Source organism: Pangasianodon hypophthalmus, chromosome 14 (genome assembly GCF_027358585.1).
Source record: "Pangasianodon hypophthalmus isolate fPanHyp1 chromosome 14, fPanHyp1.pri, whole genome shotgun sequence".
NCBI classification, from domain to species: Eukaryota; Metazoa; Chordata; class Actinopteri; order Siluriformes; family Pangasiidae; genus Pangasianodon; species Pangasianodon hypophthalmus.
The window spans coordinates 12,325,135-12,351,201 of NC_069723.1; the positions used below are offsets into that span (position 1 = coordinate 12,325,135).

The 26,067-nt window shown below is 38.8% G+C and overlaps 1 protein-coding gene across 3 annotated transcripts in view; it reads left to right on the forward strand.

Moving 5' to 3' along the window:
• Positions 1-26,067, forward strand: part of brip1 (BRCA1 interacting helicase 1) — a 59,545-nt gene that overhangs the window by 10,155 nt on the left and 23,323 nt on the right. For 2 of the 3 annotated variants that reach the window (XM_034310706.2, XM_034310707.2), the window contains exons 8-23: positions 1,782-2,003; positions 2,409-2,608; positions 3,052-3,184; positions 3,312-3,466; positions 4,492-4,660; positions 4,843-4,983; positions 5,536-5,697; positions 14,099-14,258; positions 14,390-14,511; positions 18,920-19,032; positions 19,331-19,413; positions 19,815-20,066; positions 21,467-22,411; positions 24,436-24,951; positions 25,105-25,202; positions 25,284-25,362. In XM_034310706.2, coding sequence (XP_034166597.2) covers positions 1,782-2,003; positions 2,409-2,608; positions 3,052-3,184; positions 3,312-3,466; positions 4,492-4,660; positions 4,843-4,983; positions 5,536-5,697; positions 14,099-14,258; positions 14,390-14,511; positions 18,920-19,032; positions 19,331-19,413; positions 19,815-20,066; positions 21,467-22,411; positions 24,436-24,951; positions 25,105-25,202; positions 25,284-25,362 — 3,550 coding nt within the window. Of the gene's footprint in view, positions 1-1,781; positions 2,004-2,408; positions 2,609-3,051; positions 3,185-3,311; positions 3,467-4,491; positions 4,661-4,842; positions 4,984-5,535; positions 5,698-14,098; positions 14,259-14,389; positions 14,512-18,919; positions 19,033-19,330; positions 19,414-19,814; positions 20,067-21,466; positions 24,061-24,435; positions 24,952-25,104; positions 25,203-25,283; positions 25,363-26,067 lie in introns of those variants that run through there. The other variant, XM_026924816.3, reaches the window with a different exon arrangement.

Consider the following 26,067-nt stretch of genomic DNA (forward strand, 5'->3'; position numbering starts at 1 on the left):
TTGAGTTCACACGCTCTTGTTAAGTCTGAACTATGAATTCTGTTATTATAAAGTAGATATTCTAAGCTAAAAGATAGCAATAGCAAAAATAGAATCGGCAGCCAGTAAGGAGTTGTGCTCATCTTTCTAGATGTGATGATATGCATGTGCATTAGTTTATTATAAATTTTTAATAAAGACATGTGGCAAAGAAAACCCAGCTCTGTCATGCTGTAGGTAGCTTTTTGCTGGCATTGTTCAGGTCCACTTGTCCCCTTAGAGGGAAGAGTCACTGCAAATCAATAAAGTTATTCTGGCTGTTCACCTTTATCCTATGATGAAACATTTTTATCCTCATGGTAGTGGTCTCTTTGAGGACAACAATGTCCCCATTCACAGGGCATGAGGGCTGACTGATTAGTTTGATGAGTATAAAAATGATGTAAATCATATGTTATGGCTTTCACAGTCACTAGATCTCAACCCAGTTTAACACCTATTGGAGATTTTGAAGCTGTGTTAGACAGTGCTCTCCTTCAATATAATCAAAACACTTACTGCAGAAATATATTTTTGAAAAATGGTGTTCATCATTTCATTATAGTAACAGAGACTTATAAAATCTATGCCAAGGCTCACTGAAGCTGTTCTGGCCGCTTGTGGTGGCTCAAAACCTTACTGAGACACCGTTTCAATACTATTCTCATGTATCCCTTAAGTACAGGTTAGGACCTCGAGTTTGCTCAGTATCCAAGGTCAGACTCACCCTGTAATGAATTATTATACCATTATACCCCCAAATTGAATTTTCTGAACTCAATCTGACCTCATTTCTGCTTTGCAAAGGAAGCAATTGCTCCCTGCTTCTTGCCATGGCCTTAAGGCTGGATAGTCAGTGCTCACTAGTTTGGTGAAGCTTTTCACTTTGACGTTGTAATGGGAAGATGATTAGTAGCCTTCGGATTATGGCCACTGTAACATAAACCTACTCTTTAAGGATCTATGAGTGAAATCCTTGTCACTGGAGCTGTGGGGACCAGTTGTGGGTGATAATGCCCCTAATCACTCATACAGAGCTTTTTGTCAATGCACACTTGTCAAAGGCTTCAGATATGGACTGTTTTAACAAGAGACTTTTTATTATTCTCCTCGCCGCCAGGCAGCTTGGGTAATGAGCACCCATTTCTCAGCTTCCGACCTTGTTCCGCCCATGCACGTGCAAGGTCCATGACATGGGTGATGACTCTGCTTAGGAGTGTATAGGCCACTAGCACTGTCTGCTGTGTCATTTCCAGTCAGGCCTGCAACCCCACTCCTTTCTTTTATTCTCCTCTGAGGCATTTGCTGTGAGGTCACACATCTCAGTTATCATCAGAGGTAAATGACAGTTGCAGTGAAATGGCCCTGCCCAGGCAGTGTTAATCCCATGCTACCTCTGTGGGATAATCTCCCTGACTATAATACAGTTGAAATTGCTGTCAGCCTCTCATTTCAGCAGGCTCCAGTGAGTCCCAGGACAATGAACAGATGCCCCCTTTAATGGTCCAGCAGAAAGACACCTGCTCTAATTATGAAACAGATACATGTCTTTTAGCAGTGACAGTGCTGTCATTGTTATAAGTGAAAACGATGAATTGCATAATGGCTCACTTGTTAAGGGCCTAATGAGGATACACTGTCTAATGTTAGGGATGAATAGTGACCTGCCATTTTATTTTACTGAGGCCTATTTTATTGAAGTTTAGCAGTGAATGTGGGTTCCCAAGTATTCATTCATTTGAAGTTTTTTGTCTGTTTTACAGGGGCAGTTATGCCGATTCTACCACAATGTGCATAAGATGCGGGAGCAGAGAACTTTGCAGTGGGTGCATGGGCTGCACCAGGCCTGGGACATAGAAGAGCTGGTCAGTCTGGGCAGTAAGCTACGCTCCTGTGCCTACTATGCAGCCCGGGAGCTCATGCAGGATGCTAAGATTGTTTTTTGCCCGTACAACTACTTGCTGGACCCCCTTATCCGGGAGAGTGTGAGTTTCTTTCCCAGTCAGAACAGGGGGCTCATTTATTTAAAAAAAAAAATGTTTGTTCCTAAAAAATATTTAAGAACCTGTTGTAATTTGAAGGAACCTATATTAAATAACCATAATACTTTAATTTGATACTACTGTATGCATGTCACCTGTGCTTTAATATTTGTATTAATATTAATATATAACCTTAGGATATAATAGTTTTCAAGAATTCATAAATATATTTTGGAGAGTGCAACACATGTAGTTCTTATTGATAAATAAGTCAATACAGTTTTTCTTGCAAAGGTGATGTTTAACAGATAAATCACATGCCATATTGCATGAGTAAATCCTGTTTATTCTGAGTTTATTATTCTTTTTAATCTTTGCTGAAGATGATTGCTCCCATCCTCTCCACAGATGGACATCAATCTAAGGGGGCAGATTGTTGTGCTGGATGAGGCTCATAACATTGAGGATTGTGCCCGCGAGTCTGCCAGCTTCACCCTAAACCAGGCTCAGCTGCGGGAGGCCCGTGAGGATCTTGATGCTATGGTGACATATAACATCCGCCGGAGTCACCATGAGTCTCTTCTGGCCTTTTGCTGCAGCCTGCTCAAGTATACTGTCCTTGTTTCCTCTCCCAGGCTGTACAACGATCTAAATATGATCTCTTTGCTAACTCCCTTATGGCTAATGGTTTGCATAGGATGTAACTTGATAAGAAGGGGTAAATGGAGCCTATGATAGTGGACAAAAATATTTAAAAAGGTACATGGGGCAGATTGCATCATGTAGAAATTAAGTTACCATTCTTTTATCGATTAGTGAGCAGAGACAACTTGTTTTCTATTGACAAATTCTTGTGTATCATCTCATGAGACAGGATGTTAATTGCAGGACAAATTAGGACATCATTCTTCAATCACTTAAGATCTCCATATAGTGCTTATATCCATTATGTCTTTGATTAGACCTTAGGCATTTGATTTGACAAGGCTGTGAAACCTCAACTGGTGTCAAATTCATCTGACAAATGCCGTGTGGATATATGTGTGTGTAGCTGGATACAAGAAAGCTCCAGTACTTTGCAAGACAGGGATTATGAGACTGCCTATAAGGTGTGGACTGGGAAGGAAGTTCTGGACATCTTCCATGGTCTTGGCATAACAGCTGACACATTTCCCGTGCTTCAGGTATCCCATTCCACAGAATGGTGCTTACAGTCTACCTTCAACATGCTAATATTAATGGTTTTCTCACATTTCCCCCATGCGGAAAAAATACTTATGTTTGTGTATGTTTGTGTTTGCTTCTGAGCAGAAGCACTTTGAGGCAGTGCTGGAGAAGGAAGAGCGGGTTGGGCTGGTGAATGGGAGAGAGGACACGGTACAGGTTCCCACCATCAGCTCCAGCACTCAGACTGTGCTGAAGAGCCTTTTTATGGTGTTGGGATTCCTGTTTCGACAAAACTGCAGGTCATTATCCCTTACATAAACTGAGCAAAGTTTTGATAAACTTTGTCTCCAAATCATATGCAAATATTTCAGCCGGATACATATTTTTTTTTTTTTTTACAGCCAAAAAAATTGCCCACCAAAGTTTCTAGTCATATGGTTTTTGGTACCTGCTCATGATTGGTACCAAAATAAAGTATTGGCACTTACAGCACTGTTTGTCACTGGGTGGTTTTTAATATGAACATGTGAAGCAGTATACACAAACAAGTGATGAATAATAAAAAAACAAAATCCGTTAAGGTTCTCTTCACCGAAAACAACAATGTGCAGTTTTCTTAACTGTTATCTTTCAGTTATCTTTCTCAAACTTTGCATTGCAAGTTCAACTTTTCAAGAATTGACCAGTACAAGCATTTTTTCAGCATTTTTAAAAGCAGACATATTTTGTAATTCTTTCATTATAGTATGCTGACTTCCTATTTTTTATTTCATTGGTAACATTCTTATAATAATATTTCATTTCATTTGTCATATTGTTCAGTTTGTTTAATTAGTCATTTTAATTTTGAAACTCAAATCATGTTCATTTCAAATAATTTCATTTTTACTTGTCATTATCACTGATGAAATTTAAAAATACAATGTCAGTAATTCTTTTAGTTGAATAAACAACTAATCAGACAGAGGGGCATTGTTAATCTAGCACTAGCTTCTTCCACGTTTAACTTGGTAAAGGCTTTGTGACCTTTTAATGTGCTTTTACGGTTATCACTGTGATCGTTCCAGCTGTCCCTCAAGTTTGTGGAACATGAGCTAGAACCAGAATCCTAATAGCCATTGGCAGCTATTTGTGCCAAATCCTGTTTTAGAAAGTGAATTGTGAACACATTCTTAGCATAACTTTATGTTCCTACATTATCTGTTTTCTTGTTACCACCAAGGCAGTCTATTGATGCCAAAGCTAATGCCAGCTCTGCTGTGTGCCAAATTCTTGTGTGTGTGTGTGTGTGTGTGTGTGTGTGTGTGTGTGTGTGTGTGTGTAGGTTTGCGGATGACTACCGTGTGGCTTTGCAGCAGAGTTATGTTTGGACTACCCAGGAGGATGTGCCCGATGCCCAGGGCTTTCTTGCCCGGCCACGCCGCCGCCGCCAGAATGTTCGCACTAAAACCCTTGTGCACACACTCAGCTTCTGGTGCCTTAACCCTGCTGTGGTGAGTGCCTGGCCTTAGCAGCAACATGACTAAAGCTTTTTTTTTTTCAAAATCCAGCTTGTTTTATTTTCATTTTCTTCTACATCTCAGTGCAGGAAAAAGAGGCAAAATAATCAGTGTTTGTATCATTAGTTGCTTGTGTATATGCAGTTCATGATAGAAGTGTATGTGTGTGCTGGCAGGCATTTTCTGATCTAAGCACAGCAGTACACAGTATAGTGCTCACTTCTGGTACCCTCTCACCCATGGGGTCCTTCTCTTCTGAGCTGGGCCTCAAATTCTCCATCCAGCTGGAGGCCAGCCATGTTATCAGCAAGTCTCAGGTTAGTACAACGTGGTAAGTAATGTAGCCAAAAACTGTACTCAAGTGGAAATACTGTCACCTTAACAATGACTGAAGTAGAGGTGAAAGTGGCCATTCAAATAACTACTTTAGTAAGAGGAGGGAAGTATAGAATCTACTGAAACGATGACTGAAGAAGAGCATTACTTGCTACACAAATTCAGATTTACATTTCACAACAAGCCTGTGATAAGTGTGATAAAAGGAAATCACTGAGTAGGAATAAGTGGAAAAACATGATTGCATAATAACTGCATGAGTGTAAGTTCCAGGAAAAAACAGGGAAAATCCCAATTAAGGATGATTGACAAATACCAACTGGAACAAATTCCAATATAGTCAAAAAGGCACTACTGAAAGTCTCATGAGTGAAGGGAAGGCCTGTTGATTTGGTGCGTTTAGTATTTCGACACCTTTGGCTTTGTTTCATCTGCTCCATAACAAACTAGATTAGCTGTGTGTTTGCCTTGAAACATAAAATGCTCATTATAAATGGTTGTGAGTTTTTGAACTATAGCATGAAATGTTGCAGGTATGGGTTGGCACCATTGGAGCAGGTCCTCAGGGCCGTAGGCTGTGCGCCACATTCCAGCACGCCGAGACCTTCACCTTCCAGGATGAGGTGGGCGCACTGCTGCTGAAAGTGTGCCAGACTGTGAGCCGAGGAGTGCTCTGCTTCCTGCCATCCTACAAGGTAAAGTTAGAGACTCTATGCTCTATTCAGGGTTTCTCATGAATTAGATCCTGAAACATTTTAAATGATGAGTGTTGTATCTGTAGATGTGTTCGCTCACCACTGGGAGGTGTTAGAGACCACAGTTTAAGCCTTGACTGTTTTTTATTTATTTATTTATATTTTTTTTTTTCCCCTTTTATTCACATACTGGCTGCACTCGGTACTTGACATGTCCCTTGAACAGCCATAAAGTGACACCTGAAGCACTCGTTTTAAAATTCAGTAGTAGATGTCAGGGAGGCTTTGTTTGCCACTTAGCCACTAATAGGCACCTCTAGTGTATAATGGATACTACACAAACCACAGTGCACAGACCAGCATTTTTCCTGCCTGTATCAACTTTCAGCTAACGATCTCACTTATAGGCTTCCATTGATAAATACTTTGTTCTCCTTTGTTTGTTATGCCTTTACCATGAATAATTGATTTTCATTCAAACTGCTTGTCACAATGACTCCTCTAAAAGAAATAGGTGACCTTCTGAAATGTATCCATATGTAGACATGCATTATTTGTTATAGCTAAAGTATGTGTTTATTATTTTAAGTTTGGATATGGTTTAGTTGTATATTATGGTTTTCAATGATTATACATTGCTTCTCCATGTGAATTAATATTTAATCAGAAAACTGAGCAGCCTGGGAATTCTTTTGAGCCTTTGAGTCTATGGATATTCTGGAGCCTCAAAATCCCATCTGAGAAATAGCCTAGACTACCTTCTGTTTCCAGATGCCTTCCTACTTGGTTTCTACTTACTTTGTGAGATGCAACATCCTGTGTGTGTATGTATGTGTGTGTGTTTTTTATTTGCATGTATGTGTAAGACTGTATACTGGTTCACCAATTCAGATATTAACACATACCCTTCACATTGCTGCTAGAGCTGTGGTTTGTAGTAGATTTGACCCCATTAAACCACAGTACACCTCATCGTCTGGCTCGACCACAGGAGAAATAAACTGGAAACAACTGAGGGGGGAGGCAGTTATTAAATGTTGGTTTGCAGAGGTGAAAAGATTTCAGAGAAACGCAAGATGCTTTTAAAGCAGATTAAGATAAGGGCCATTAGGGGTGATGTCGCCATGCTGTCTGTGTGAAGATGCGTCTGTGCTGGCGCCTGGTGCCGGTGGGGAGTGAGTGTCGGGAGGCTGTATCCGTTTAGCTTTTGTCCTATCAAAGTCAAAGTGCACTGCAGGGTGAATGAGCTAAGAGCCTGTGAGACCTTCAGGTCCCTTCACATGCTGCCCAATGTCTCTCAGGCAAATTTAGGCATAAGTACATACTTACATAGCATCCAGGACACTTAGACTCTTAGATCATGCACATCCAAACAAGGTTCAGTGTTTTTTGTATATCAGTTACTTTTTCTGAGATAGACAATATCGCAGAAAATTTTAATGGCATTTAGTAGATTTAACTATTAATTAGGCAATCATTTTTAAGGACGTACTAATCCCATTTTTTTTCAATTTTAATACAGTACCTACACTAGAGCTCTGAGTATTAGCTTATGCCCAATGCTGATCAAATAATGGCATCCTCTTAGTAATTGAGCAAGCAGTCTGCAAGCTTTTATTGGCAAGTTATGTGCTATGTAAGAATGCATCAGTGGATTGAATTGGAAAGTGTGTAAAATCATCAGTGATGGTGATGGCTCAATATTAGATCAGTACAGCTCTAATCATTTTAGATGGCCACAGATAGAGCAGTAAACCACAGAAGTTTTCTTAAAAAAAAAAAATGTAGCAGAAGACAGTATTGTAATTTTATAACTTTAATATTTTACACTCTTATCCATTTTTCACCATTTTCACTATCCATTTAAATGAAAGGTTTCTTGTTCCTGATATTTTTTTTATTCTAGTTTAAATAAATGTTTTATTGAAGCGCCTCTAACACATTGTCAACTAAAGCCAGTATGGATTTCTATTCACTTCATATAACACACAATATAGTTTGTGGTTGTTATATCTGTTCAAATATATTACATTAAAATAGTTAACAATTTTAGGGCATGATGTTTGACGTATACCAAATGATAAACGTTTATTCAGACCATTTTTCTACATAAGTAAGGTCCATAAGTATTTGGGCAGTGACACGATTTTCATAATTTTGCCTCTGTACACCACCACAATGGATTTGAAATGAAGCAATCAAGATGTGATTGAAGTGTAGACTTTCAGCTTTAATTCAATGGGTTTAACAAAAATATTGCATTAACCATTTAGGAATTACAGCCATTTTTTCAGATACCCTCCATTTTCACAGGCTCAGAAGTAATTGGACAATTATTTGTTAGATTACTTTTGATACTTGGATGCAAATCCTTTGCAGTCAATGACTGCCTGATGTCTGGAACCCATGAAGTCATCACCAAATGCTGAGTTTCCTCCCTTGAGTTGCATTACCAGGCATTTACTGCAGCTACCTTCAGTTGCTGCTTGTTTGTGGGTCTTTCTGCCTTCGGTTTTGCCTTCATTAAGTGAAAAGCATGCTCAGTTGGGTTGAGGCCATCGGACATTGAAGAACATTTAATTTCTTTGCCTTAAGAAGCTCTTGGGTTGCTTTCACGGTACGTTTTGGATCATTATCCGTCTGCAGCATTTGACTGAATCTGCACCGAAAGTATAGCTCTGTACTCTTCAGAATTCATTCTGCTACTTCTATCAGCGGTCACATCATCAGTAAACACTAGTGACCCAGTTCCATTGCCAGCCATACATGCCCATGCCATAACACTGCCTCCACACGTTTGACAGATGATGTGGTATGCTTTGGATCATGAGCCCTTCCTTTCCTTCTGAATACTCTTCTCTTCCCATCATTCTGGTTAATCTTACATCAGAACTGGTCAGGCTTTTTTAAAAGTTTTTTATTTTTTTAAGCAAAGTCTAATCTGGCCTTTCTGTTCTTAAGTGTTACCTGTGGTTTGCATCTTGAGGTAAACCGTCTATATTTACATTCATGAAGGTGTATCTTGATTAGAGACTTTGACAATGATACGCCTACCTCCTCCAGAGTGTTCTTGACTTGGCTAGATGTTGTGCAGGGGTGTTTCTTCAACAAGGAAAGAATTCTGTGATCATCCACTTCAGTTGTCTTCAGTGGCCTTCCAGGCTTTTTGGTGTTGCTGAGCTTGCCAGTGCATTCCTTCTTTTTAAGAATGTACCAAATTGTTGATTTGGCCACTCCTAAAGTTTCTACTTTCTCTCTGATAGGTATGTTTTATTTTTTTTTTTTCAGCCTCATGAAGGTGTCTCCTTCACTTGGATCGACACCGCTTTAGATCGCATATTGAGAGTTCCCATGAACAGCTACCAAGTGCAAATTCAACACTTGGAATCAACTCCAGATCTTTTATCTCTTTAATTTCTCACGAAATAATGCGGAAACAGGCCACGACTAGCCATGAAACTCCTTATCAATCAGTTGTCCGATTACTTTTTGTGAAAATGGAGGGACTCTATAAAAAATGGGTATAATTCCTAAATGGTTAATCAATATTTTTTGTTAAACCCCTTGAATTGAAGCTGAAAGTCTACACTTTCACACAATCACATCTTGATTGCTTCATTTCAAATTCATTGTGGCGGTGTACAGAGGCAAAATTACAAAAATAATTATTATTGACTGTAAAGCAACAAGACTTGTTTTGCGAAAAAAAAAAAAAAAAAAAGTTTAGGAAATGCCTGTTTAATTATCATTAAGCATTCAAAAGCAGATCCTGTGATCTATGTGAACTTTTTTTGCTTTGGAATACAAAAATATTATGAGAATTTATCTAGGACTCAAACAGTTGTTATTGCAGGTCATCAAAGCATTTGCTTTAAATATACAGACTTTGGTATTATTTCCATCTCCATTTCTAATGTGTATTTATTAACTGAAAGACTGACAAGACAATTGGCCTCATCACAGTGAAATAAGCCAGACTTTGCTTCTGTAGCTGCTGCCCACTTGAGCTGTAAATGAGCTGTAAACTCTGACACTGAGCTCCATTAGCAGCTAACAGTGCTGACTCTCTCCACTCATGACTGTTTACCAAATCAGGTCCACAAGAATCTCCTAATGCTTTCTCAGCAGCAAGAGGAGGAAGGTTTGACCGACGCGGTCCACTTCCGAGCCTATCATGAGTCACTCGGTTTCACATGGATTTCAGAGTAAATATTTTGCCCACAGCCATCATGCCAATTGAAGTGTATAACTTCCTTTCTCAAAGCTCTGCATTAGGGAGGCATACTCTTGACTAGATAAAACCGGATCCATCCTCCAGCCGATCTTGCACTTTATCTGCTGCTCTTAGCTCTGGGACTGTTGGCCTTGTGCTAATGGCCTGCTCTGCGTCAGCTCAGAGGAGCAGAGCTGCTCGCCAGCAGGTGGCACAGGCGCCACTTGTCTCCAGCCATGGCGTAATTGTCGCTGTCATATTTGATGACTGAATTATTCACATCTGCTACATGTCTACGCCTGCCACCACCAGGGTATGCATGTTTCATTAATGATGCCCATCGACCAAGCAGCTTCCATTATTTAATGGGTGTCGGCAAAAAAAGGGCAGCCTGCTTCCAAACATCAGAGTGGTGGTTAAGATGAAGGGAAAGAGATAAAGAGATGTGTTTACAGGGGTGTTGGGGGAGTTAGTACACCACAATTCAGTACCTACAAGTGCCACTACATTATCACATGCCCTTGGAGAGCAGGGTCACGCTGTTCAGTGTACCGTATTGTGCAAGCTATGTGTATGTGAGTGATGCATAGATTTTTCCCAAAAATATCTATAAATTATTCATTCGTTGTTGTGCTTTTCAAAACAGTCATCACCCCACTTTTGTTTTCACTTTGTTTTCAAAGGCTTCAAAGATGCTGAACTCTAACATGTACTAACATCCTCTACATACGATGAAAGCCATGATCCTGGGCTTTTAAGGATGGGCTCAAGCGAAGGCTATATAGAACAACTTTATTCATTGCGCCTTGGCATAGATTATACAAGTCTCTGGAGGAATGAACACCATTCTTCTTAAGATATTCCCTCAGCTGGTGTTTTGATGATGGTAGTGGATATCTCCAAATTCTCCCATATATTTTCAGTTGGTTTGAGATCTGGTTACTGCAAAGGCCATGGCATATGATTTACATCTTATTCATACTCATCAAACCATTCAGTGAGCCCCTGTGTTCTGTGGATGGGGGCACTGACATCCTGCAAAAGATCACTCCTTTCAGGATAAAAATGTTTCATCATAAAGGTGATCAGTCAGAATAGCTTTATATGCCTGCAGATTGTCTCATGGCATAACAGAGCAACCAGTTTTTCCTTATATTTGTTACCTGTCTGTGTATAAATTTATATAAAAAATGTTAATAAATTTTTTTAATTGAAGTTTTTTATTTGCACTTTTTACTGAAGCTTGATCATTTCTCAAAGTGGATATTCACCCAATATCAATTTATCAGTAATTAGAAAATTACTTTGTGTGAAATTTCAAAGTTTTGTTAAAACAAAGTAATTACTGACAATTAACTTTTTTGTAAAATATTTTTTTTTAATTCTGTCTCTGTCATGTGGTGGGGGGTGGAGGGGGGTGATGCTCTTGTCAGATAATGTCTCTGAATTTGTCATTACGGCCATGCACTTATCGCAGTACAACCACTGCTATCTCCACCATGCCCTTATCTCAGTGTTCTACTCCTCCCACCTGTAGTAGGCCACTTTGTTTGGGAAAATTGGCTTTTCATGTTTGTCCATTTTCTTATTTTCTGCAATGCAATTTTTAAAGAGTATTGCACTGTTTGTATTGGTTTTAACACTAATTACAAGAGCACGAGAACAAACCATAGAACTGGAACTCGGAGAAGAAAGCCTAGCTTTTTAGCTTTACTAATGAAGCACACATGGATGTCTGTTGTATTCCTGATATTCAGTCCTATAGCACGCATGGATTCCACTTTCACGGGCTGCTTTTGAACTGGCCTCCACTGTATTAAGATGAGGGCTATGGAAAAATGTGTACGTAATTAAATGGCAGCATGGAGGCAGACACAGGGCGATGTTTACTTACAGTGTCTGAGAGATAAAAGCATTAGGACCATTACCGTGCAAGCCAAAAGGCTCCTGGACTGGCACTGTATTGTATTTCACCCGTTTTTATAAGGCCTAACAAATTACAGCTCTGGGAATATAAACAATGAGCTTACACGAGAGTCTTTGTGCTTGCACATGTCCCTGTCTTTTAAGGTCCAGGATTTTCATATCAGGTTACACTGGGGTTATCAGTTTACACTTTGGCCTGGGAAGAAATTAATAACATTGTCCCTCAAAGTAAATTCAGGGTGCTTATTACAGTGACCTGATCCATCAGAAGAATGAGTCATATGTAATAAGTTTCTTTTATACATAGACACAAAATAACAGAACACAAACAACCAACTTTTCATGCTGTTGCGATTGTGGGTCTGTTTTTATACATATATGTGTGTGTATATATGTATATATGTGTATATATGTGTATATGTGTGTATATGTGTGTATATATATATATATATATATATATATATATATATATATAATATATAAAATTACAGCTTACAGCTGCTTTTACAGCTGCTTTTTTCTCATGCATATGGTACATAGCATGGGTGGTAACAATAGGTGTTCACACACTTCTGTTGTGTTTTATTAAGTTTTATTTATTCTACTGACTACAAAAGAACTTCTACTTGACCCTACTAACACATTTCCAAGTCAGTGAAGATTCTCTTTGATTGGGAACGCATGCTTACCCAAAAGGAAAATGTGGATAGCGTAAACACATGGCATGCTTGGTGAGAAAAAGAACTTTTAGATCAGTGTTACACCCTAGAGAGTCACTGACATTTTGCACTACCACATAGGGCATTCCTGGTGATTTTTGTTGTGAGAAGAGTACAGACTTTCTGCTCTGAGGTGTATGAGGTAGACAGGTGATATATTTTTTTTCTGTGAGAGCTTGCAGTACAGGCATTAAACACTTTTTGTACATAAAACCACAAGATGTACAACTACAAAGTTTTATGCTATGGTTGAAAAATTAGGTTTGATGTTTAGCCACGACTTGCACCTGAATTTGGTTCTGACTGAAGTTAGGATTGTGTCTCTTTATCCTTCAGCCTTAGTCATGGATCTAACCTATTATCTGCTATCATAAAAGTGCAGTATTCAGAGTAGGCAATTTAAGCCAGCGACCTGAGTTCAAAAGTTACATCAATTTTTACGTGGCAGAGACGCACGTTTATGCAGCTGCTTATGTTGATTTTCAATGTAATATAAAAGCACAAAAATTAAAAATAAAAAAATGCTAATATGATATATGGCAAGCATTGAATTAAACATCTAATAGGAGTCAAGTATATTGCCAGTATATTTCTGCATGAAGAGTCGTAGTTGTAATAATCTCAATCACTGAAAATTTGGTTAAATTTAACAATATGGCTTCTATCCATTATTATTCAGCAGCATTATTATTATATTGTATTATTGTCTTTTTTATATCATGCACTTGTGCACAGGATGTAAACTATTTAATCATGCTTTTAATTAACTATTTTTGTTGGAAAATCAATTTAAAAATGGCAAAAGATTTAGTTAATTCAAGGCATTCTCCTGTAAAAAACACAGGAAAAAAACACCCACAGTTTGAAAGAGAACCTGACCAAGCACTCATCTGCTATGCTTACAGCTCACGTTGGTGTTGATAATTTTATCAGTAAAAAATTAGGGCCTCAAGATAAGTAATGTCTCAGATTAAGATGCTGTCTCCTAGGATGTTCTCTGTGCAACAGTAAGATTAATTAATTAACAGTGGCATTTTTATTTATTCAATATTGGCAGCAGATGGCATTCCATAGTTTTGTTTTTTTTTTTTTTTTTTTTGTATATATTTACAACCCAAAACATAAATCTCAATGTGGCATTTTGGGCTTACATTAAGCCATCAGACAGTGGCATTGTACTTAATACTGCTCCTCACTCAAGCTGATATCGCAAAAGGAAAAAAGTCAGAATTGCACTTAACTCATACTCCATCTCCTGTGTGCAACTCTCGCGCAACTTCTTAATAGAACTGAAGTACGTAGTTGTGTTTGAGGTCTGAATATTGTGCACAATTTTGGCATTGAATCACGACTACTCATTCCTGACTCAGGTCTGAAAGTGCTCCTAAGTGCAGGTAACTCAACCAAAGTGCATAAATAGAGTTAATAGATGCATGTCATAACATTATGGTTAAATGTTCTATTCCTTACACTTTATGAACACTCATACACTGGAACCTGTACATAGTGAGGGAGCAGGTGGTAATTCTGTGTGTCTGAATAGATGCTGGATAAGCTGAGGGATCGCTGGATGAACACAGGCTTGTGGGAGAAGCTGGAGGAGAGGAAAGCAGTGATTGCAGAGCCACGTGGAGGAGCCAAGAGTGACTTTGATGAGCTGCTACAAACCTACTACAAGGCCATCAAACAAAGTGGAGCCCGAGGTGGGAGTAAACAATGTTCATCTCCTATTCTGGGGTCAGAGTGATCTATTTTGATATTTTTGTAAAATCTCTCTTGTGCACGCATTTGTTTGATGACTGTGATATTAATTTGTTTTTTGTCTTTACTTTAGATGGGGCACTTCTGATTGCAGTTTGCAGAGGAAAAGTGAGTGAGGGACTGGATTTTACTGATGACAATGCCAGAGCAGTGGTCACTATTGGCATTCCCTTCCCCAACATCAAAGACCTGCAGGTAACTCTCCGTATGCCTGAGCATTGGTATTTTTTTTCTTTTATTTTATAATTAAAAAATGTGAACCATAATGAGCAATTCCTGTGAAATGCTTTATAGTAATTTTAGTACCGTCAGGTTTTATAGTCAAGCCTCAGTAAAAAATGTCCAGCTCTGTTGATGATTTCTAGTAATTCTAGTTCACCAGTTAATTAGCAGGTTAAAGTAGGAAATTACAAAACCATGCTGGTCTCCAGGACTGGAAATGAAGGCCATGGCCTTATTGTAACTGTCCTTTGGCCTTATTGTAACTGTCCTGTACAGCATTGGTGTTTTATAAAATGTCCAGAAAAATCCTAAAAAAGGACTGTGTACAAAGCAGTAGCTTTCCTTTTCTGTGATCCATGAAATAATTCCATGGTGATTGTACTGCTTCTATTCTGTCCTTAACATATCATCTTGACCTTTAAGCTTCCCCCTCTGTCTACCTTGCTGTCAGAGTATATTGAAGTTTTTCTTACCGTGTCTGTCACCGTGAGGGACACGTGTGGATGATTGATGCTTCCAAGCCCTTCACCTTAGCAGAAACTGTTGGCAAGATGGCTGCTTTACCTCTGGGGAAAGGCTTCGATTTTTTTCATTTCTGCTCTCCTGGAAACTGATTTGCTTTGCCATTTGGATAAGGTTGTAGAGGGGATATCAGGTGGGTTTTAATTGCATTTGTTGTTTGAGGCTTTCAAAATGTCCTGCACAAACATTAAGCTTATTGGCCAAAGGGGAATAGGGTGCATGCCAGCTCTTCCACCAGAAGGCGTTTGATTTCTCAAATGCCACATGATGTGCTTGACAGAACTCTACAGTTTTTGCTTCTTTCCCTGTCCCCAGATAATGTACCATCAGTCACTCTCTAAAGGCATTTTGCTGCCACATGGTTTAGAAGTGGAGAAAAAAATTGTTAGATTGTGTTTACTCAAGAGCAGTCAAGTGAATAACATATAAGTTTAATTTGTACCTTAACAACACTGCACATAACGACCAATTTTTTAAATCCACACCACATACATTCAGTGCACTACTGGTACGACAGAACGCTTGACTCTCATTGTCTTAAACACTTTGCTACAGACTGCACAATCATGACATTTCTAAAATTATAGTCCACAACCAAGTTCAAACATGTGAATTTTAATTTTGGCTGTATGATTATTGATGAAATAGGAACCATGATTTTTTTGGCTTACAATTGAGATCACAATTATTTTCACCCTTGTTTCTTGACTCACTTGATTACTTGACAAATTTGGTAAGGAATAATGTATATTTATTAAATTCTTACCTTACTGTAGCAGCTCATGTGCATTTTGAATTACTAACTTACTAACACATTTGGTTAACTCTTGAGCAAAAATAAAAGTTATTTAGTAGAACACTTTAATCATATCAGGGTTACTTAAATAATCAATCATGGCAATGTTTCTGTTCTTCTGGCGATATTCATTAGCCACATCTGTGTAAAAATCAGACCTGATAAATGGTCTCTAATGTGTACTGCGTCAAGCTTTGAGAAGATGGCACTTGTAGCCATGTACTTGCACCATACATTTATTTCATACATTTAGTCATTGGGAATTTAATATTCAGTACATAATATCAATACCTTGCTACACAATATTACATTTCTACATAAAATTAAACAAAATCTATCATTAAAAGCACTATACAAATAAAATTGAATTGAATGAAACATTTGTTTAGGACTAATGTTTAGTCATGATGCACACCTCTAACTAGCATACCACGACAGTGCTGCCTTCTGCATCAAAATATTGCAAGAAGTGAGTTTTCATTTTTGTATTTTGTATTTTCTCATTCATATGGATGTAAAGCATAACGAGTAAATGTAGTTGTGCTGGACCTCATGTTTATGATGTGGTGTCTCTGGGCTTTCTGTCCTCTTGCTATCAGTGTGCTGATCAGAGAAAATGATGTGGTGACAGTTTTGGAGCAGAGTGATACAGAGCTGATACTGAGACCTTAGGGCTTCATGGGGTCTAGGAGATGACCTCATTAGGGCAGAGGCAACAGAGGACATTGACACTAATGGCTGTCAGAGTGCAGTGGCTCCTCAGCCTACAGACACACACACTGGCTTCATAGTGGGCTGTTGCAGACGCAGCTTGGACAGATCTGTCATGACACTTTAATCTGACACACATGCATAGACTCTTTTGTATGATAATTCTTTTTTCACAGCATTGAAATGCTTCCACATTTACCTTCACATTCTGTGTTTCAACTATTTGTTTGAAACACAAAACATCTTTGTGGAGACAAGTGTCTTATCAGAAAAATACCATGACATCAGTCTGTGAAATGGCACATTAGCAAAGGTGACATTTGAAGACTTCCAACAATTTTTCAGCATTGCAGTATAATTCACTTGTTGTGAAGTTAAAAAAGGTAGTGCAGTGTCCAGGGGTCATGAAGTCTATAATGCAGAGCTCTCTGTGAGTTTTCAAAGTTTTTATATGTAATGTCGGTAACATCTGAACAGCTGATAAATCTGTTTGCTTTGGGTACTTTTTTTTATGATTCCTTGCATGTAGTTGCATGAGTTTTATTGCGTCTTCTCAACAAATTAGCCTGTAAAAATGAAGGTTACTAGTATTCTTTGTCAGTTTGCTCTAATTAGTTGCCTGTATATTCTGGTTTGATCTGATAGGATGCTTTAAAAAATAAAAAAAAATAAAAAAAAATAAAAACAGTGCATCTCATCTGAAATAAGGCATTGCAGGATGTGAACATGGATTTTTGTAAAGTACATTGATGCATCAATACGAATCAGTCTATTTTTATACATATGGTGCATGCACAGTCAGTCAGTAATGAAGCATGCCTCTCAGTCAGTGTCTGTTTTTAGGGATGAACAGGTAAAGTTGATGAATGCTATCCTCTGACATTTAACAAATCCCTTCTAGCTTGTGGTTTCTTGCACATTTAGGAGATTTGGCCCACAGCTAGAACTGGCTTTTTCACATATGCAGCCTGTCATATCGAATTGAGTGTTAATGTAGTGCAGGGAGGTGAAAGCCCAGATTCTGAAATGGACCCTGATTGGAATTAGATGACATTGGCAGCCTTGAGCTAGTGGCCTTTACTTTTGATGACCAGATCTTCATTCAGTTGTGTTGGCTCTGATACTGATGATCAGCATCATATCTCATATCAGCCATGGAAGTGCCTCAGAAGAATTACAGCAGGTGTGGACATTAGGGATGGGGACTATGGCTTTTTGGCAAAAAATTATAAATATGTTATTTATTTACATGAAAATATTGACCAAAATAAATATAAAAATAATGTAAAGTTATAATAATAAAATAATAAAATATCTTTATCATCATTAAAGATTTAAATTTTATGGCTCAATATCTTAAAATCGTAAAATCATGATTCCAGAATATCAGTATTTACTTTACTTTTCTCAGGTTTGCTAACAAAGCACATGTTGTGTGCAGATGTTTACTGGGAACAGGCTGTACCTGTCCTGGTGATGGCCTTTTGGCTCTAAGCGGGTGCCTCTGAACACACGGTACCTGTCACAAGCAGTTAGAAAGCCTTGCCAACCTGTCCTACCCAACGGGAGCTGAACTTTTCACTTGTCAGCTTTAAAAGGTTAGCGCTAAAAAGCAGAGTGATGGGTGAAAATTGATGGACAACGCTGTGGCATTTTTATGGCAAGGCTCATGTCATTCAGTGGCCCGTTCACTCCATCCCATGCCCTACTCCTCCACCCAAAACCAAACAAAGCAGTGAGTGTGGGCAGAGGTTTATGAGAGCTCTTCTGGCCGTGATGGTCATCTTCATGGGAGTGTTAACCTCTGCCTCTCACCTGTTCAGCCTGTGGTAGTGCAGATGGGTCTTGTTTTAATCAGGCATTTGCTCTGAATAAATGTGACTGACCATGGAGTATTTGTGATGGAATGTTTCTCTAGCTGCTTTTTTATAACATGATATTTGTTCAGAGATGACCTGGCATTTAGTATTGCATTTTTGCAGAACTACATTTACAGCATTGAGCAGATGCCCTTTTCCAGAGCGATTTAAAGAAGTGCTTCAAAGAAAACCATTTTCTCATACTAGTTCAGTAGGTCAGGGACTAAAAATACTATCAAGCTAAGCTCTTTTTAATAGATTAACTATTTACATTTTTTAGATTAAAATAATGAACACTAGCTCATTTTCTAGGGAAACATTGTGCATTAAAAGATTATCTGTTTAACATAGGTGCTATTAAGTGCAATACTAAGTTTGTACTTTTGCAGTTTTTGTCATCATTGAGGTCCAATCTGATTTGGTTGAGTGTTAAAAATCCAATTCTAGGCACCACAATTTTTTTTTTAAATCCATATTTTCATTTGGGTTACAGGTTGAATTGAAGATGAAATACAATGACCAGCACTGTAAATCCAGGGGCCTTCTTCCTGGAGGCAGATGGTATGAGATCCAGGCCTACCGGGCCCTAAATCAGGCGTTGGGAAGGTACGTATTAGAGATTTATCGTCAGATAGTTGGTAAGTAATATTGATTAAATAAATATTAATATTGCCAAAAGTCTGATAATTGCATCACAGTTATTGTAATTATGCTACATAATATGTACATAAAATATAATAATGACCATTTGAAAGGATAATGTGCTAATTGGAATGCTGTCTACATTTAGACAGTGACTGTTTTGAATTAAATTTTTTAATAATGGTTACTGAAAATGAATGTAGTAAATAATTGCTGAGTGTTGTTTTGTTCATCAAAATCATTATCCATTTGCTCTCCATAGGTGTATTCGTCATAGAAATGACTGGGGTGCACTTATTTTAGTGGACGACCGTTTTAGAGCCAACCCCAACAAGTATATCACAGGTAAATTAATGAGAAAAAGGTTTATGCTCATTCTGATGCCATCTATGTTTTGAGTGGCTGTTTTGCAAAGAATGCTAGTCTGTGAACTCATTGATGTGTAGTTGCATGTCTGCAAACACTAGATGGTGTTAGTGGTCTTTTATTGTGAGATACCTGAGCATGAACACTTGCCAAATAATGTGTACATAAGGCCTCTGCCGTTTTACATGCAGTGGTAGAGTCAGAAGTGTTGATTACATGAAAATCTGCGCTATAGTTTGCACATAGTGGTGAAAACAGAATTGTGTACACCTACCACATGAAAGTTTATACATGTAGATGATCAAGCGGTGGAATGGTTATGGAAATAGAGAGCAGGAATGTGGTTAGTCTAACACTCTCTTTCCACACACTCGTCCTAGGCTTGTCCAAGTGGGTTCGTCAGCTGGTGATGCATCATGACAGCTTTACTAGTGCCTTGCATTCTTTGGTGTCGTTCTCCCGGAGCCGGCAGGGAGAAGTAGAGAGCCACACTGAGGAGCTTGCTCAGACTAACCCTGACTCCCCCAGGACTCAGGCATCTGAGTCCCCTCCTCAGCTTCCGAAACCGCAGCAGTGCCTGAGCTCTGAGGGTCAGATTACCATTCCCTCTGTCAGCCACCCTTCGGAAGCAGGTACATGGTCTCACTCCAACGTGCAGTCACTTATTCTTTTAACATAAAAATAATAATTCTGTGTTTATTTTTAACCCAAGCTCTATATACCGTGCCTGTAGAGTTTACTCCAGACTCCAGACAAGAATTCTGACGCCTTTACTTGAGAAAAAAAAACAGAGAGCTCGTAAACATTCAAAATACATTACTATATCAAACTAATTCAAAACTATAACTCTCACACAGTGAAGGTCTTCAGGGGTGAACAATTCATAAATTCATTATCTAGCCCACCCTGGCAAGTGAAAGCTCCAGTGAATTTCCCAGTCTCATGTTTTGTTTGTCTGGAAATCGAATTGAATAGGTTAGATACATAGCTAACATGATATTATAATGTATGGCTAGTAGTTTGCTAGTTAAGTACATTAATATAGACTAAGGGAAACGTTCCTGCGGAGGGGACAACTGTGTAAAAATAGTCTACTCCACTTCACTCATCCACTCCTGTTATAGTTTTTTGATGTAGCACATTGTGTTTGCGACACTGACAAAAACTCACCACATTTTGGCTGTGGTGTTCTCGCGTCGTAAGTAAAAATATTATTTAAGTCTGGCATCTTTATTTTCTCTCAGTATGTTTAACTGTGAGGTGACTTGTGTGTATTGTTCTAGCAGGAGAGTTGCAGAGTTATGGAGAGTTTAGTTTGCAGGATTTTGTCAGTGTTTCCACGTACATGTATTCTTTATTCTAAAAAGATCATATGCTATCCATGTTAATTAATCTGATGTACTATTTGTCCATCTATTGACTATTTTGCTGGTCTTAGAATGAGAAAGACATGACAGAATGCCTTACTTTATGTAGCCCTCTCCAAGTTTTGGACACTGGAGCAATACAGTAAAACGTAAGTCTGGTTAATTATGCTTTCCTCAGGGTTTTGTGTTATTCATGCACTTCACGAGGCCAAAACTGTGTCACTTCTGTGTTTGTGTGGTTCTGCTGGTAACGTAGCGACCAGTTCTTCCTTCTTCCCTTTCACATGAGATTTTTTTTAAATAAAATATGAAGCTTTCTGGGAAAAAATGTTTGTGTGTTTACTGTTAACTGACAGCCCCAACGATGCAGTGTATAGAGAAAATGTTGAAGTATTCTTTTAATGTTGTCTTTAGATAGTGCTTTTAAAGCTGGTTCTTGACTAGTATTACTAATATTTAGCAACTGTGATGCTGTTTTTTTTGTATAGTAACATGTCTATCATACATATATAACAGTGCTGACATGCCTGCTGTTTCTTTGTCTGATGTCATTTTACTTCAAGCGTATTAATTCAAGCAGATGTTTTGTAGTTGCTTATAAATAAATTACTTGATCCTTTGTGTGTATTTTTCAGAGCTGACTTTTTATTTTTATTTTTGGTTAGGTGACCAGAAGCCTTCACAGCATCAATCAGAATTACTAATTCCACAGGGTAATGTGCCTCAAATCCTTCCAAAACCACAAACAAAGCCCACCCTGTTCACCTCCACTCCAGTCAGTTCTCGATTCAGGACCCCTATCTTCCAATCTAAAGACTCCAGGAAGGACTTGGACCAGTGTGTAAATTCAGCAGTCATTAATAAGGACACAGTTTCTGCACCTGATCAGGCAGTGAAAGAGCAGACTGAAGTTGTTCCTAAGAACAAACCGAATGAGAGTCCACCTGACCCTCCTCTTCAGCCACTAGCCCTGTCCCCTGTTGAGACACCTCCATACTGTATTTCCAATCAGGAAACGAATATAGCAGGACCTGAAGATGTCGAAGAGGAGGACCAGACTATCTTCTACACCCCTGAGTTGTTTGAAGGAGAAGATGAGGAGTCAGCCGCAGCAGCTATAGAGGAAGACGAGGAGTCAGCTGCAGCAGCTACAGAGGAAGATGATGAGTCAGCCGCAGCAGCTATAGAGGAAGACGAGGAGTCAGCTGCAGCAGCTACAGAGGAAGATGAGGAGTCAGCCGCAGCAGCTATAGAGGAAGATGAAGAGTCAGCTACGGCAGCGACAGAGGAAACTCCTCTTCAGATCGAACAGCTTCTTTACACCATCGAAAAGATGGCTGATAGACAGCCTGGGGAGTTGTTCAGGTCCGAGAAGGACCAAACAAGGATGTGTGCTAGCTCTAGTGATGTTAAAGGGACTGCTACGTTTCCTGAAAGAGATTTTTTTTCTCCTGACGGAGACTGTGTGTTGTCTGAGAGCGTAGCAGAGCAGGCAGGGGTGAGCTGTAGTATAGGCAGTGAGGACAGGGCCACACAACAACAACACAACACTAGCAGCAAGTCACGTAGGCTCTCCAGGTCCAGGCAGAAAGCATCGAGCAGAGAAGCAGGTAAACTCACTACCAACTTCACCTGTCTCTCAGGGGAGTCAGCTGTAGATCATTGCAATCGATGACTGAAAAACGGTAACATTTCTAAATAGTAAATAACTCTAAAGCTGTACCATGGTAAATAAATATATCTTTCTAAAAATGGTGGGAGGTGAAGGTTATATTTGGTATTGGTATCAGTACTGTGGGACTGCAAACACACAGGGTTAACTTGCAGAGCTGATTTTTACACAATTCTGCAATTTCTTATGAACTGTGTTAAAATGAGTGACAAGCACATTTCCCTAAACTTCAAAACAACAAGGCTTGGTGGGGCTGATTTTAATGAGTGGACTTGTAGTGTCTGTGAAGTGGAACGGGGGAGCTGAAAGGTTTTGATTTTTACACCAATTTTACAGGCCAGTCAAATTTTAATTGTATGTCCTTTGATATAAATAAGGCAAAAGTTGTAGCTAGACAGGAAGGCACACAAGGACAATAAATGGCCACCGAAAGCTCTCCTTTTTTAACAGATTAAAAAAAGCAAAAACAATTAACGTACTGAATCTGAACTTGCAATAAAATATAAATTGTATTCTCTTTCTATGGTGGTGGATGTTATGGTGTAAAAGCCCAGAACTGTCTCTTTTTCCTAGGCAAATTCTTCACATTGAAGTAAATGTACAGATTTCAAAAAAGGGCACATGCATTCTCAGATAATCTGTGGTTTGGGCTCTTTAGTGATGGAAATCTCTGTACAGTAACTTCACCTCTGCCCTGAGGTGAATCGCTTTAAACCGCTTGTTCTCAACACTAGAATTTCTTTGACTTTATCTGTCTGGCATTGGATTTGAATGGGTGTGGTATGGGAGAGGATAGAAGGCCATTTCCACCTTGTTTTTAATGGGAATGGGAAAGTTTTAATGTTGAATCCAAGGAATGCACATGACAAAAAAATAAATACAGTCACTTGATGTTTTTGACAATTGACCATTATGTGAAAACAGCTTCAGTTCCATTAATGTAGATTTTTAATTATGTTGTTCTTAATATGAGCATATTAAGAAAATAAAGAGTGTTTAAGCACATAAATAAAGAGTGTTTCTCTTAAGCCCTTTTTTTTTTTGTTTGTTTTTACCTAAAACCTTTGCCTGATCACCTATTTCTTAGCAATAAATCACTGAGCCACATTACCATTATTGGAGCCCTTGTTATGACTCTAGAGTGTAATTTTGTGTGGCAAACGCTTCGGTACTGGCAGAGGAGATGTCTTGGTCAAATTAAATGCTATTAGTCTGACTGGAATTGTCTCGTTAGATGGCTTTATGCAGTGATGTCGTTAATGTGGGGGCTACAGAGGAAATGGGAGAGAAAGCCTTTCAATTAAAGCTCATCTCTCTTCATCTGTGTTGTGCCAAGTGATTGTAATTGCATTGCGGGAATGGCGGCTGCTCCATTAGTATCAGTGCAATCTTGTGCAAGGGAGGAATGTGGGAATTGACTGTTCAAGATATTCTAATAAGCTGTCTGCACCCATGCAAGACCTACCACATGGCTAGACTTTACCACATCCAGAGAATATATCTATCCCTGAAATATTTAATTGCATTAAATTCATTCAGAACTTGTCATGCTGATTTTTGAACTCAACAGACTGGAATTAAAGGAATTAAAAAATGGAATTAACATATGTATGTTCTTAAGAGTGTTTAATAGTTGCCTTTTTGTAACTAATACCTGATAATGTCATCCTTCTAAACTAAGTTTCATACCTGACTAAAAATAAGTCCATAAGTCCAGCATACATTAATTACAAAATGTTAGTATTTGTTGATAGTCTCACCTTCAGGTTATATTAACCACTGCAATAAACAATGTCAGTTAAGCGCAGCTTAATATGAAGCCTTTATAATGTATAATTACTTAAATAAATTAAATAGATTCAGACATTTGGTATTTTGGGAGTATTTTTCTAAATACTGGGAATGAGATGACTCTGTACAGTTTCTGCATGAGGTTCTTACTAGCTCTACTTGGTTTGGTAGGTCACAGTGCAGTGGAGAGGAAGAAAGAGAAAGTTGGCAAACACAGAAAGCGAGGGAGTAGTCAGGTGGCTTCACAATCTTCAAAAAGCCCAACCCAGACTCCCGCTTTACCCCTGGTCCAGGACATTAGAGCTCAAGGCAGGGATCCAGTTACCACAGTCCCAGTGGTGCTGAAACAAGAGAGTATAGAGGATTTGGATTGTCAAAGCAGCTCCAAGACCAAGCAGACCACAGTTTTCTGTATGCAGTACGGTAATGCTAAAGCAAAGAGTACAGTGCTGACAGTGAGGAGAACAACAAGGAGAAAAAAAACAAAGCACACGAGCTGTGCTAAACCCACAGCAAAGGACTGTCATGAGGTCACTGCTGAGGGTCAGCCTGCACTGAGCTATGAAATTGTCACTCCAGAGCCGCAGCGTAGAGAAAGTCAGAGACATTTGGCTGTATCTAATGAGAGGAACAGTTCTCCTCATCAAACAGGAGAAATTAATGATGTCTCAGGTGTTTATCAGAGAGGTAGGAAGATGTGTAAGGTCATATACCATGTTGAATAAATTAATGGTGTCATCAATATTGTACAAAAATATATATTTGCCAGATTTTGTAATGTATCCCTTCTTGTTTTGAAGTTACCCTTTATGTAAATTTAATTGTATGTCAAATTTACAGGGATCAGAGTTCAAAGGTCATGGGTAAGGAAAAGCAGGCAGATCAATATGGGGGAAATGGATCAAATCTCTAAAATCAAGCCTGACAAAAGACAGAAGGTACATGTTTAATCTACTGGGTACGCAGGGTGCTGAGATTTTTCAACTGTGACCCTAGGGGCAAATGCTTTTCTTTTCCAGCGGTTTTCCAGTGGTTCACCATGTATGAAAGGACTTCACTGTGGTTTATGCCGGACGGCGCTCCTTCCTTTTGCTCAAGGTCAATTTAACTATTATTGTAGTTGCCAAATAATTTGTTTGAACCCACCCATTTTTCAAGTGATCAAAAATAATGGACCAAGTCACTTACAGGTGTTTCTTGTTGCCCAGGTGTTAGATTGATTGTTTAAACAATTAATAGCTCTGACTGTCTACTCTTGTTTTGAGCCCTGAGTTTCCCTGTGATTTGAACCATTGCACAAGCATTGGGCCTATCCAATACAACAATTTGGAATGTCCTGTAAAAGAAAGAAACCACTGGTGTACTAACATCAAGACATTGAACAGGTTGGCCAAGGAAAACAACAGCAGATGATGACATTAACATTGTGAGAATTGTGAAGAAAAACCCAAAAACAACAGTCAGTGATGTCACCAATAATCTCCACAGGGCAGGGGTGAAGGTATCATGATCCACTGTTTGAAGAAGACTTTGAGAGCAGAAATATAGAGGCCATACCACCAGATGAAAACTACTCATCAGCAGTAAGAAGGCCAGATTGGAATTTGCAAAGAAATACAGCAATGAGCCACAAATGTTGTGGAACCAAGATTAACCTCTAACAAAGTGATGGAAAGGCCACAGTGTGGAGAAAAAAAGGATCTGCTCATGATCCAAAACATACGAGGTCATCAGTCAAGCATGGTGGAGGTAGTGTCATGGCTTGGGATTGCATGGCTGCTTCTGGAATGGGCACTAATCTTT